This window comes from Rhineura floridana, chromosome 10 (genome assembly GCF_030035675.1).
Source record: "Rhineura floridana isolate rRhiFlo1 chromosome 10, rRhiFlo1.hap2, whole genome shotgun sequence".
Lineage (NCBI taxonomy): Eukaryota > Metazoa > Chordata > Lepidosauria > Squamata > Rhineuridae > Rhineura > Rhineura floridana.
Genome location: NC_084489.1, coordinates 30,588,053 through 30,601,898, shown reverse-complemented (window position 1 = coordinate 30,601,898; position 13,846 = coordinate 30,588,053). Strand labels below are relative to the sequence as shown.

The window sequence follows — 13,846 nt, the reverse complement described above, 5'->3', positions numbered from 1 at the left end:
CCCCTCCACAGTTTGCTGCAGCCCTCCCTTCTTTCCTCCCTTTTTCCTCCAGCAAACTTCCTTTTGTTTCCTAAAAAATCTAAAGTGGATTTTTTTAAAAAAAGTTGCCTCAAAAATATTGATATCAATATTGATATTGATATTGTTATTTTCAGAGAATATCAATATTGGTATTGATTTTTAAAATAAATATTATGTTGATTTGTTTTTCCAGTGGGGAAAAATTAACTCAGGAAAAGCAAGGGGCAGTGGAGAAAGGGGAGGCAGATGACTCCACTTCTTTTCAACCACCAAACTTTAGGAAGCAGGGGGGGGGCAGGAGGGAGTGGAAATACTGTTCAGGTCAAAAATATTTGCATATGCCGAGTTAACTGAGCAACTAGAGGTAGTAAAAATGTAAAATGAGAGGGCGGGGCCACAAGGAAACAGCAACACAAATCCTTCCCAGAGGAACACCTACTTGTGTGAATGGAAAACAATGGATTGGAAGCTACCACTGAGCACAAAGCATGGACCTTGCAAATCTGTTACGATGGCAAAAGCTGTGTATTTGCTATGAAGAAATGCTCCCATGTGGATAAGCCCTTCATCTGTCTTCAGCTCACCCTAGCCCAATGGCCATCTGCATGGATAAGAGGGCAACCATGGTACTGCAGGCACAGTTTGCAAGCCAGCAGGTGGTAAGTTTGCCATAAGCTTCTTCTCTGCCAAATCTTTCCATTTATAGGTGAGGATCCTCAGACTCCTGCTTCTTGACATGAAGGCTAAGGTTCAACCAGCAAGTTCTCGTTCTCTACCATTGTTTCCTACTAAGGAGTAAGTATGAAAGGGCAGAAAAGGATGAACTGGAAACAATAATGCTCTTGTACATCAGAAATCGTTTGCTGAAACCACACACTTGTGGAATAATCCTAATAATGTTATTGGGGTTATTTCAGAACAAGCTGTTTTGCAGGCTGCCATTTAACTCAGGCTTCCCCCAGGCACCTGGTTCGCCACTGTGAGAACAGGATGCTGGACTAGATGGGCCACTGGCCTGATCCAGCAGGCTCTTCTTAACTCCCTTTCAGTCTTGCAGTCTGCTCTTAGCCCCATTCAAATTGTTGAAAGATGCAGTTTATACAATTACACACACAGTGCTCCTAAGCAGTTTGGATACAGTGCAAACATAATAGGTATGCTTTCGGTTATTGGTGCAGCAGCATCTAAGGTTATATTGTGCTAAATATGTTAGCGTATTTCACAAAAGCATATCAGAGCACTATTTCCTAAAACAGTTGCTGTTTGGTCTAATCAGTTCTCATAGGAAATAAAGGTGTTTATGAGATATTTGCTTATTAGATTGAAGTCCCTTTGATATTCTGAAGTTGCCAAATCAGTATATAAATGCAAAAAGAAGAATCTACTATGCAGTGAAGTAGCTGATTGGTGTAGAGAGCTAGTTTGGTGTAGTGGTTAAAGTGCTGGTCTAGGACTTGGTATCTACTCAGCCATGAAGCTCACTGGATGACCTTGGGCTAGTCATTGTCTCTCAGCCTAAGCTATCTCACAGAGTTGTGAAGATAAAGTAGGAAGGGGTAAACCGTGTACATCACCTTGAGCTACTCGGAGGAAAGGTAGGATACAAATGTAATTATCATCATAAAATGTATTCATCTTTATATTCATGGCTTTTTTGCTGTGTTTGTAAATAGGTGGTTCCAAGCAAGATCTCTGATATTTTTATTATTTTTTTGTTTTGCTGATTGTGCTATCAAATCCAGCTTTGCCACAAGGGTATGGAATGCAGAAACAATGGGAAAAATTGACAGGTGTATTGAGATGCAACTTATAGAAATATCTAAGAGATGTGGATACAACAGACTTTGGCTTGGAGCCAGAGCCTGCATCTTGAAATATACAATATCAAAGCATCGTATATTTCTCCTTTTGCTCTCTGATGGAAGCCAAATTGCAAGCATTTCATCCAAGCAGCTGAAGTTCTAAGTTAGCAGAATAAACCCTCTTTGGGATTTCAGATTTATTTATATTTTCTTCTAGTGCAAACAAATTAAAATTAGACTAGGCAAGTCTCTGGACATGCTCCCATAATGCAGCTAATGTGTCTTTAAATACTACTAGAAGACATAAGGCACAGATTTTGCGTGTCTGTGTGTGTTTTGCATCTCCAGGATGCCTCTCCAAGACAAACAAACAAACAAAAACATAACCCCATCTGTTCTGTTTCAAAAGGAAACGATGATTTGAATTTGACCTTACTTAGTTCTATGGAAGGGCTTAAATATAATTACTTGGGCTTAACTAGTTTGTGGATTTCAGTCCAGGGCAAATTCAGGGAAGTGGCCAAAATGATATGCTCAGTTAACTGCTGCTTTTGCTTTTTGGACTTCTGGGTAAACATATGAACAGGGTAAGTGTGCAGCTTCCCTGCACACAGATGTGCACATTCTAAAAGGAAGCTATTGTGTGATAAGGGCTAGAGTAGTGGTTCCCAACCTGGGGGTCGCAAAGTAATCCCAGGGGCGTCACAAAGAGCCAAGAGAAGAATTTAAACAAATAATTAATGGCTGGTCTGTGCACCACCAACTGTGCACACAATTGCTTCTGCCTCCCCTTCCTTCCTTCCAACCAGCACAGTTAGTTCCCGCCACACAGAGAGCTGAGCAGTGCTGCAGTGAGCGCATCAGGAGAAGGAGCCAGCGGGGCTTATTTAAGCTCCAGCTCCTTGCCTCCTCTTTTATCAGTGGCAATGAGGGAAGATTGATTGAGCTGATTAGCTCTAGCTCTAGAGACAGAGGGACCCCGGGAGGGAGCTGCCAGGCAAAAAAGTAATGGGATGGGATTCCCGGAGCATGCCCCCACAAATGCACACCTGGGCACCCATTAAAAATTCACTGTATAGTTAACTTATGATGATGATGATATACTGCCTTCAAGTCGATCCCGACTTATGGCAACCCTATGAATAGGGTTTTCATGGTAAGCAGTATTCAGAGAGGGTTTACCATTGCCTCCCTCTGAGGCTGAGAGGCAGTGACTGGCCCAAGGTCACCCAGTGAGCTTCATGGCTATGTGGGGACTCGAACGCTGGTCTCCCAGGTCGTTGTCCAACACTTTCACCCAGCCTTTCCCAAAATGGTCTTTCCTGACCATTGGCAATGCTGGCTGAGGCTGATGGGAGTTGTAGTCCAACAAAATCTGGAGGCACACTGGTTGGGAAAGGCTGCAAGTTTAACCACTACACCACACTGGCTCTCTAGTTAACATACAGTACAATATATACATGTCTACTCAGAAGTATGTCTGTTCATATATATTGGAGCTTACTCCCAGGTAAATCAAACTACAGTAATCAGACCAGACTAAGATTCTGTTGAAGCTTCAAAGCTGTACCACTTTTGAAGGGGTGGAAAATGGGGCTTTATAGTACAAAGATGCATCATTCTGGTTAAAGGAGGTAAAAAATTATGTCTATAATACAAGGACAGGCTACAATCCTAACCAGGTCTACACAGACATAAGTCCTATCGAATTCAATGAAGCAACAGCCATATGAGGTAGATTAGGCTGAGAGTTAGTAGCTGACCCAAGACAGTAAGTGAGCTAAAAAATGATGGGTAAAGTAAGTTTTAAAAATGTGAAACTGCACATGCTCGGGGTATTTTTGTTGCTGTTTATCAAGGCTTTGGGTGTGTTTTTATACAGTTGTAGATGTTCATTTGGAATATATTTGACTTCCGGGAAGGGTGACTTCGCTTGTGCCTGCTTTTGGGACGGGCTCCCGCCTCAAAAGAAGCTTATTCAGATATAAATCAGTCAGAACATTTTTTTTTTTGACTGATGAAATTTCTCCCAGGCAGGGAGAAACGTAGAGATCAACCTCAAAAGCCTGTTTTTGTTGGGAGGACTGGATTTCATTAATTTATGAGATAAGGTCCAGCCAACAATGCCGGACGGACTTTCTAACAAGCTCTATCTGCTTAAGCGATACGTTTATCTTTTCTTTAAAGAGAGAACGGACTAACAGGCAAGCACCCTTCTTTCTATTATTTTTTTTTACTTGGTTTAAATTGTTACAGCAAAAGGAGATTTGTCAGATTGATCGGCTTTGGACAACTTCTGGGTGAGATATAACTCTTTTCTGTTATTCATGAAATTAACAGCTTATCTCTGTTTCTGTCGCAAAAAGCTGTCCTGGAAGTGCATTCTAAAGATAATAAACAGAAGAGGGATTTCTATTCCTGATTTCTATTCCGAGGAATATTATATTGTCTGGGACTATTCTCTTTTTGGTCTATTTTATTTTGACGAATCTGCTTCTTCACGACGCCACTAACTGTTTTGATGCTGGCAACTAAATTTGTTTTGCATTCTTGAACATAGAGAGATAAGGCAGGTTGCTCTGTTTATACTGTGATGTCATCAAGCCTGGAATATTAACCCAATTGTTGCTGAAATAAGAAGTGGTTCTTCTTTATTTTTATTTTGCTTTGTTTTCGTGGTTTTAAAAATGGCAATCAAGAAAGTGGCTGAGAATCTGGAAGTAACTATGTTTCAGAAAATAATGGATGAGATTGAGATAACGAAACAAACCCTGCGACAGGGTAGTAAGGAGCTGAAAATGGAACTGAGCAAAATGACGCAGGAGCTTAAAGAAATAGGGGATCCTGTGAGAGAGGAGAATGAGATCAGAGATGAGAAAAGAAAAAATAAAGGGAAGATACAAGCCCTGGAGATTGGAACAAATGTGGAATTGGAAAAAGATCTGGAGTTTATGGATTTTAGAAATAAAATCTACTGTTTGGAATTTAACGTTATCTCTGAAGAAATTAATGAAGATATTAGAGATAAAGTTATCAATGGCTTGGATAATCTTCTGGACTGGAATGATGTGATGGAGCTTGATATAGAGAAAATCTATGGAATTAACTGCAGCCATGTGACAATGGAAAAACTCTTAAGAGATGAGCCAGTGCATTTTGTAAAAAAGAAGAACACAGATATGACTTTACAACAGTATTTCAGCAACTTATTCAGAATGGATGGCAAGAAAATATTTGGGATAGAGGAAATTCCCATCAGACTCTTATTATATGACTATGGTTACAACAGCAAGATTATTATGGAATACTGATAATGGAAGATTGGACACTGAAATTACTGGACTTAACAGGACTATTGAAGATGGAAGATGGAACTAATAGGGATAATGGAATAATGGCTATTGAAATTATTGGACCTAACAGATTCTGATGAGATGGATTAATCGAAATGTTTATTTGGACTATGGTTATGACAATAAGATTATTATAATTATTAACGAGATGGATTAATTGACAGTTTATTTGGAGAAAAATTGATAGATATATTTCTTAAAGAATTGAAACCTCTCTTTGACTTTTTGTGGAAAGAATAAAGTAATGTTTATGAGATTTGATGATTAATTAAGATAACTACTGGAGGAAAGTGATTTTATAATATGATTTAAGAGACAGGATTGTTATATATTGTAGACCTATAACTGATTTGATATGTGACAAATGGGAAGTCAACATTTTATTTTTTTTGTTTAATCATTTTTGTTTTGTTTTGTTTTTTGTCTTTGAATGTTTTATGATTTTGTTTTCTATGTTTTATGAAAATTTGAATAAAAATTATTGTAAAAAAAAAAAGGAATATATTTTTAAATATGTTAAAATATGTTAAGTTGCCCAAATTTTGTTTTATTCTTAATTTGAGTTCTTTGCATGGTTTAGGGTTGGCATTGGGGCGAACAGGGCTCTTGTGCCTTTAACTGCTGTGCGGCAGGCAGAAATTAAACAAATCAAATTAAACTTTTTCTAGTGTAGAAATTATGAGGAAAGCTTCAGCTGTTGACATTCTGTCTGTTAGACTTATTATTATCATTGTCATATGGAGCTTCCTTAGCTGAGTGCTGAAGAAGACACATCGCTGTATACAGATGGAATACTTAAAACTGGAGTCCAACTGCCCTGGCATCAACAAGGCTCTGTTCACCACTCTGGGTGGTTTACTTTTATCTCCTTCTCATTTCCTTCAGAATTTATTAAAAACTGTTTACAGTGCTGTAACCTGCCCTGGGACTTTCTGGTAAATATCATCATTATAATATTTTTGTGATGAATAAAAAGAGACATTATTTAATGCTTCATTATGTGTTTTTTTCAATTAATAACAATTAGCACATGGGGGTTGTGAAAATTTTTGAGGTTACAAAGGGGGCCCTGTACTCATAAAAGTTGGGAGCCACTTGGCTAGAGAGTTGGACTTACTGGGGAGCCCTGCTCTCTAAGTTCAGTGTCCTGCATAAACTATCAGTACCATCCACGTGAGGTTAAAATGTGGGTGGGAGCATGTTCACCATTTGAATTCCTTGGAAAAAGGACATAATTATGCATGTGTGCGGTACTTGTTCATCTCATTGCAGGAGATGGGCAGTCTTATTATTTTGTTTTACCTCAGGTGGCCATCACAGGTCAACTATATGACAGATCAGCAGTGCTGAAGCTAGCTTATTACACACAGCCATTCCGATCCAGAAATAATCCCCGACACACACAATAGGTGTTGTGTAGACAAACAATAGCTATGTAGTAGATCCCAATCAGTGGGATGAAAGGTCTGATCCATGTCTTTGCCCTCCATGTTGGTAGGCTGGGATTAGAATTACACATGCATGGGAAAGGATGTGAGCTGCATGAATAGACAAGAGGGTGTGCTGGACATATGCACATGGCTATATTCATAATGCAACCAGAAATCTCCCCCCAAGAATTCCGAGGGTGTGCCTGCTTGAACTCAAGTCACCGTACAGATGCAAATGAGCTCTGTGCTACCATGCATGATTTTTCCAGAAATTGTACTTAGTCACAAGAAATGTTTCCTTTTTTCTCTCTCCCTTCTCCCCCACCCCTATTGCCTCCCCACGCACACACTCAACATTCCCTGGATCATGGCCAATATGAATACTTTATTCCAGACAGCAATAGCTACCAACTACAGCATCATTATTTCTAGTGTTTTTCATTTAACTAGCGACATCAAAAATGAGATTAGTTTAAAAACTGCTCTTGATTTGTCTCAGTCTGTGGTAATCCTGCTAAGGCAGTCTGGGTGAAGCTGCTGTCTGTTGGAGGATGATGGAAGGCCGCCACTGTGTAAAGACTTCTGCGTAATCAAATAGCTCGAGTTGTTGCAAGCTCTTTACAGAAATAAAACAAATGCTGACAAGTTTAGCCCACATGCCTCAATAAGCCCAAAGATGCTGGTTTCAAGCAAAACAAAACAAAAAAGATCCCTGCAACCAGACAATTGGGGATATGGAAACTGTCTTAGCCACAGAAAATCGACATGTTCACAGCTAAAGTAGTCAATCCAGGCCTTTTTGTTGCTTTGTGGCAGCAAGGAAGGGAGACTTAGCTTAAATAGGTGACCAAGGATTTGTTGTATGGTGCGTTCCAAAATAAATAAATAAAATAGCTTTGCTGTCATTTCAAGAGGCAGCTTGGTTGATCTCAGCAACCTAGCAGCATTCTCTTAGTAATTTGGGACCAAATGGGAACAACAAGCCATGGTACAGTATTTTCCCCAAGAATAGCCCTGAGAACTGTGCTAACTTTTCCATTGCCATTCAATCCCAGGCTACATACACATGATATTTTATTCTAGAATCACTGGAGACTGAGTTCTTGTTTTTGTACTTAGTCCACACACAATTACATGTTTTTGCATATGCATATATATTGCATATTTTTTGCCCCTGAAAAATGCTTCTTGACAAACTTTGCTTCATTCCGAAAATAAAAGCTCATTGCAGATTGATCCTGCATTACCCTGCAGTGTGTCCATTTGAAAACAGATGTAGGTGGTCCCAGCAGTGCGGGGTGTATCTACATCTGCCCAATGACATTGTGGGTGGACGTATACCAAGATTGCAATCAGACAAGTAATCTAATCAAGGGGAGGATTCAAACACATATCAAGTAACCACAGCCACCAATTTGGATGGCAAGATCTACAATCAATCTGGATTGAAAGCAGCATGTTGAAGATGAGCATGAATGATTCCGTACTGAGAAAAACTAAATTTTTGTGCTACAAATGGGTGTGTGCACAACCCCAAATTACAAAGCAGCCAGGTACCTGAAGACAGCAAAAGTGCCACTTGAAGTGATGGCAAAGCTTTTGTGTTTGTTTACAAAAAATAAATCCATGACTATTTTTATGGTAGGTCCACTTCCCACCTGAAAGTTTTTCATATTTGCCTGTACCCAAAAGTCACCAAAAATTTCCCTCCTCCCCCTTTGGTGGGAGACAAATAGTTATGCAAAAGTTAAAGTGGCTATTTGGCCCAGCATTAGTTTAAGCAGCTTAAACATTCAAGGGGCATGTGAAAATTTTCCCAGCCTGTTGTTTCCTTGGCACCATTCTGGGGACAGGTTTTTGCTTTATGATAATTACATGGGTGATCCCAGCCAGTCAGGGACCATATAGTGAACATGACAACATCATGATACTACATAGCCAGTAACACATGACTATAAAAATGTTATGAAGCCAACAAAGAATGAGGGCAATCCTTCCTAGATCAGCACTGCCTTCATTCTCATGAGTTCCGACTCATAGGGAAGCCCGGAGAGTGGTGACAAGATCTAGGGCCTTCTCAGTGGTGGCCCCCGAACTATGGAATGGTCTCACCGAGGAGGTGCGCCTGGCGCCGACACTATCATCTTTTTGGCGCCAGGTTAAAACCTTTCTCTTCTCTGAGGCATTTTAATTCCTGTTAATTGTAAATTATTATATTTTGATTTTAGACTGTACAGTTTTGTGTACAGTTTTGTGTTATTTTTATTGTATTTTTAATGTTCACCGCCCAGAGAGCTGTTGCTAGTCGGGCGGTATATAAGCTTAATTAAATAAATAAATAAATAAATAAATTCTGAATCGGTGAACACACTCACTCCCTTCGGAACACCCCACCCAAATCATTGGAGGGTGGGAACATTTTTGCTGCTGCTGAAATTAGTCACAAAATAGTCATCTCCTTTGGCTTAGCTGAAGTAATTTATCCTACTGATTTGGTAAATGTTTTCTTCCATAATACATACAAATGTAAGAATGTTATCACACTGCAGTTCACTTGGCCATAGACAGGTCTGGCAAGAGGAGCAGGGTGGGAAGAAGGAAGACAGCCAGAAGCAGTGGACAGCCAGTCTGGTAATCCACTGTTGCAACCACTACCACCAGTCCCCTGGGAAGCCACCATTTCTGGCCGCCTGTCTTCTTCCCGTGCTGCTGCTCCTCCTTCCTGATTGACTGCTCATCCTAATCACTAGGGCAGTGGTGACACAAGGTATAAGCCATTAGTGATCCTCCCTGCACTTCTATTTCCCACCCCCAATATGAAGAAATAAAAGAGAAGCAGGGGAAAGATTATATCAGGCTTTGGTGAACTCTAAGGGGATGAGGTGGTGATTCTGGCAAGGGGGTGAGCGAGCAGAGTGAGCAGGGGCATCAGCCCCTAGTATTTGAATGATTATGCATTATGTATTGTCAGGCCTGTGAAAAAAGCAGCATAAAATAAAATTGAAACAAAATATATGAATAATTGTTAAACATTAAAGTTTTTGTTTATCCAATAAAAGCAACTGTGGTTTTCCTTCGGGGGAGGGGCAGACTGCTGTGTGTTAAAATGAGCAGAAGTATCATGGAATTATCTGGTGCTGCAACAATTTAATCACCAGAAGATGGCACCTGCAATATATGCTATAGTACTCATGAACATCTCAACTGTATGTCCATTCAAGGAACACAGGAATCTTAAAAAATAAAATTTTTAGGCCACTGAGTCTATCCTATTCACTTTCCATTACTTAGGCTGCAATTCTAAGGGAGCAAGTCACAGAGAGCATAGTGGAGCTTGTTTCTGAGTAAACATACCTAGTATTTGGATGCATAATTGTAGGACAAGATTACTGGGCTCCTGCTAATTTCTGGACAAATAAGATCCCCTATTTTCAAAGTCTGAAGTTTCCATTCCCTGCTACTATTTAAAATCTACAGTTAGGGACGAATGAACTTCCTTTGTTTCAGCCCAGAAATACTGCAGCAATCCTGGATTATTTTTAAACAGACTCACCTCACTAGACCCAAAACAAGACCTGCTGTGCCAGCATAAATAAATGCTGCTGTAAACCCTGATAGTGTTCTGGGCTAGGCTCAAGCCCACAAGGCCTAGCGCAGGGGTGAGGAACCTCTGGCCCACAAGCCAAGTTTGGCCTGGCATGGGTCCCAATTTGGCCCACAAAGCTGTTTTCCCCAAACTACACCTAACTGCCTTACATCTGAAAGCATATGTGACATCAGAGGTGGAACAGGTAGACACAAGACTGAATTGGCCACCCACCTGAGGTCTCTATGGCGAATTCAATCGCATGGCCAATCCCTGCAGAACACAGACTTGAAGTCAGCTGATAGACAGTGACTTCAAGCCTGCTGGTGGGCAGGACAACCCATCTGCTGCTATAATGATCTCAGGTGATTGACAGGTGGGTTGTCCCACCCACCTGTCAAAGTTGACCTGTGGGGGTGGAGACTGAAAAGGATCTGGCCTATTAGGCCAGAAAGGTTCCCCAGCCCTGGCCTAGCATATTACTCCTGCTGTTGCACCCATGGACAACAGGGAGTTTGAGGGGAATGCTTGGCATGCCACTGCTACCAGCTCCATCACCTGGAAGAATGAGGGAACTTTCCAGATCCAATCTGGACTTTTCCCATTGGAATTTCGAATGAGACTGCTGGATCAAGTATCAGGAAACTTCCCCTGGGACATCCTATTTTGGGGCCTACCACTGGCAATCAATCTATACTTGTGGAGATTTTCCCAGTTTCAACTACGGTCTCTGTAGCTGGTAAAATAAGCACTCATGTTAAAGTATTATCTTCCCATGGAATGTGATTGAAATTATATAATAAAAATATAAGATATTTACATCAACTTATTATTCACTTTCCCTTGGGAATACATTTATTTTCTCACACTGTTGTCAATCACAACACTATAGATATGATGACATGGGGAATGCCTTAGATCTTTTATCTAAGCAGACAAAGCTGTGAGCTCATGGTCACAATGCTTTTCTTTCTGAATCCATTTATTGAAAACCCATTAGGCTAAAAGGTTCAAAATACTGAGCAGAAAGGGCACGACAAGAAAATCAGTGCATATATTGCATTGATCTAAAGGCAACTGAACATGAAAATAATAATGGGTATTTAAATTTAAACAATATGCTGGACATAAATCAGGTCAAACTTTCAGTTCAGTATAAATACATTAAATTGGAAGGGTTATTTATAGCCTTTTTATTAAGCATGTTTAAGAAGGCAGGGTATATTCCATACTTATAGTTGAAAGGAATGCAGGATATTTTAAACACACAAAGAAAGAACCTTAGTGAAACTGTCCCAACAGCTTAAATTGTCAAACAAACCCACCTATTATTATTTAGGGATAAGGTTTCATGCAAAATGGGACCCATGTTTAGCAAAACATCTCACCCCTCATTTAGGAGCCAAAACAAAGGGACATTATCAAATATGCTGAGTACCCAGCTGTTGCTATATTTCTTCCCTAGACTTGCAGATCAGTTAGTAAAAAATCCTTGAGCTAAATGAAAGAGAATGCCATAAGCTTGTCAGCAACATCTTGCCAAAAGAAAGCCCAGAGCCTGGAAGACTACTTTTAAAAAGTAATAAATTACAGTTACAATTACATGGCCCAAAAAGTAGTAATTACCTTTACAATTACAATTGCTCTGAAAGCAATCAGTTGATTACTTTACTTTTTCTCAAAAGTAATCACTACAATCACATTTCAGTTACTTAAAAAAAACACCTACAAGGCCTTGGCTGCTGCACATCTAAGTAGTCTAAAACAACAGTAAAAATAAACACACATATACAGAGGTAGTAGAATAATTCTTTTTATCCATAAGATAGTGATGGTGGTCTCTCCACTGGTAAGGAAGGTGGAGAGGGAGGTAGAGGCCACTACTCAGATCTTTGCACGTCAAACTAAGTGCAACCCCCCCTCCACTCAGCCAGCAAGCATAATCTCTCTCACTTAACCACCTCCCAGACCCTGCCCTGCCACCAACTAAGGGACACACATCCAGGTAAACATTTTCCCCTGAGATGCAAAAAAGTTAAAATACTGCAAATGCAGCACAGTAGTCAGAGAGGGTGGTGGAGGCCACTTGGTGTGCCAAGTACAAACACAGTACACACACACACACATTGTCATCTTTCACCTCCACAGTTCTTTATCACCATTCTGCTGCTGCCTCCTCCTCCTTTATCCATGTTCTTGACCTCTGGCTCCTTTTCCCCTCCACTCCATTCTTCACCACCACTATCAATTTTTTTAAACAACTGTTTTCTCCAATCCACCCCATCTCACTCTACACCTCCTCCCTCATCACCTCCTACCCACCCACAGAGCATGAGGGAAGAGCAACACTGCACAGAAGCCCAGTTTGAGGCACATGATTTTCATCCACAAATCAGAGGAGCAGAAGACTTCCCCTGCTTTCTCCTCCCTCAAGTAGTGCGCAAAAGTAATGCTGGAAAAATTACAATTACTCCTCAAAAGTAATAAAACTACTCCTCATTCAATCACAATCAAAATGTAAAGGAATTACCCACTCATTCCTCAAAAAAGTAATGAATTACAAGTTACTTCCAAGCTCTGAAAAGACCACTAGGATGCCCAGAAGCAACGGATGACCTGGCTTCAAAACCATTGGTAAATGTACAGAAGAAGGAAGTTCAGCAGTTTTAAAAACACTTACCCCTGCATGATGAATTATACCTACAAAATCCCTACTTTCTTACAATCATTAAGGAACTGGGGCTCTTTCTTCCTTTGTATCTGTCAACACAAGTATATTCTGTAGTCTACCTTGAAGATGGGCCTGTTTGTGATAGGGTTGCCAGGTTCTTGGCCTGAGACTGATCCTGTATCTTTAGAAGAGAAGGTCAGCCAAGTGCAGGTGTTCTTGCAACTCTGTAATGAGAAAAACCACAAAGTGGAATTCTCCCTTCCCCCTGCCCAACTTTTAAAGATACAGAAGACCTCTTGGTTACCAGGCCCGGCCTCCAAGAGGTCTTCTGTATCTTTAAAAGTTGGGCAGGGGGGAGGGAGAATTCCACCTTGTGGTTTTTCCCATTACAGAGTTGCAAGAACACCTGCACTTGGCTGACCTTCTCTTCTCCTAAAGATACAGGATCTGTCTCAGACCATGGACCTGGCAACCCTAGTTTGGGACCATGTTGTCATGTTCACTCTTGACTCATTCACTCTATGGTTCTTGAAGGGGCACTGTTGCAGAGATGGCTTTGCCTCAGCTCTTGAAGGTAGGAAAGGGCAATGTGATGGTCATTTGCAAAGTATTGCAGATGTAGGGGTTAAAGCTCTGAGGAGATGTACCTAAATAAGATGGCAGAAACCTGGAGTTGTGAAGGCCTGGGACCAAAACCTGGAAAAATGGGGGGATAATGATTTCCCCCTTTTTGCCCCATTTTTTCCAGGCCTTTACATCTCTACAGAAACCTCTGTCTTGATGAAGTGTCTTTGTTTGCTAATATCAGAGATAGGGAACCCTTGGACAGGGATAGGGAACTTTGTTGGACTACATCTCCCATCATCCCTATTAGTTTTCCTGACTGGGGCTGTTGGGAGTTGAAGTCCAACAACATCTGAATAGTCACAGGTTCCCTTCCCTAGTTTATACAGTGCTTACTATCCTCAATGAGTCTTTTGTCT

General features: G+C 40.6%; 1 protein-coding gene across 13 annotated transcripts in view; it reads right to left on the bottom strand.

Moving 5' to 3' along the window:
• Nucleotides 1–13,058, bottom strand: part of THRB (thyroid hormone receptor beta) — a 382,718-nt gene extending 369,660 nt beyond the window's left edge. For 9 of the 13 annotated variants that reach the window (XM_061587708.1, XM_061587718.1, XM_061587706.1 and 6 more), the window contains exon 1: nt 12,873–12,976. Coding sequence is in view for 1 of the 13 variants with exons in the window: in XM_061587727.1 (XP_061443711.1) it covers nt 12,873–12,880 (8 nt within the window). In the remaining 12 variants the exon portion in view is untranslated. The other 4 variants (XM_061587712.1, XM_061587724.1, XM_061587730.1 and 1 more) reach the window with 3 other exon arrangements.
• Between the last annotated feature and the right edge of the window lie 788 nt (nt 13,059–13,846).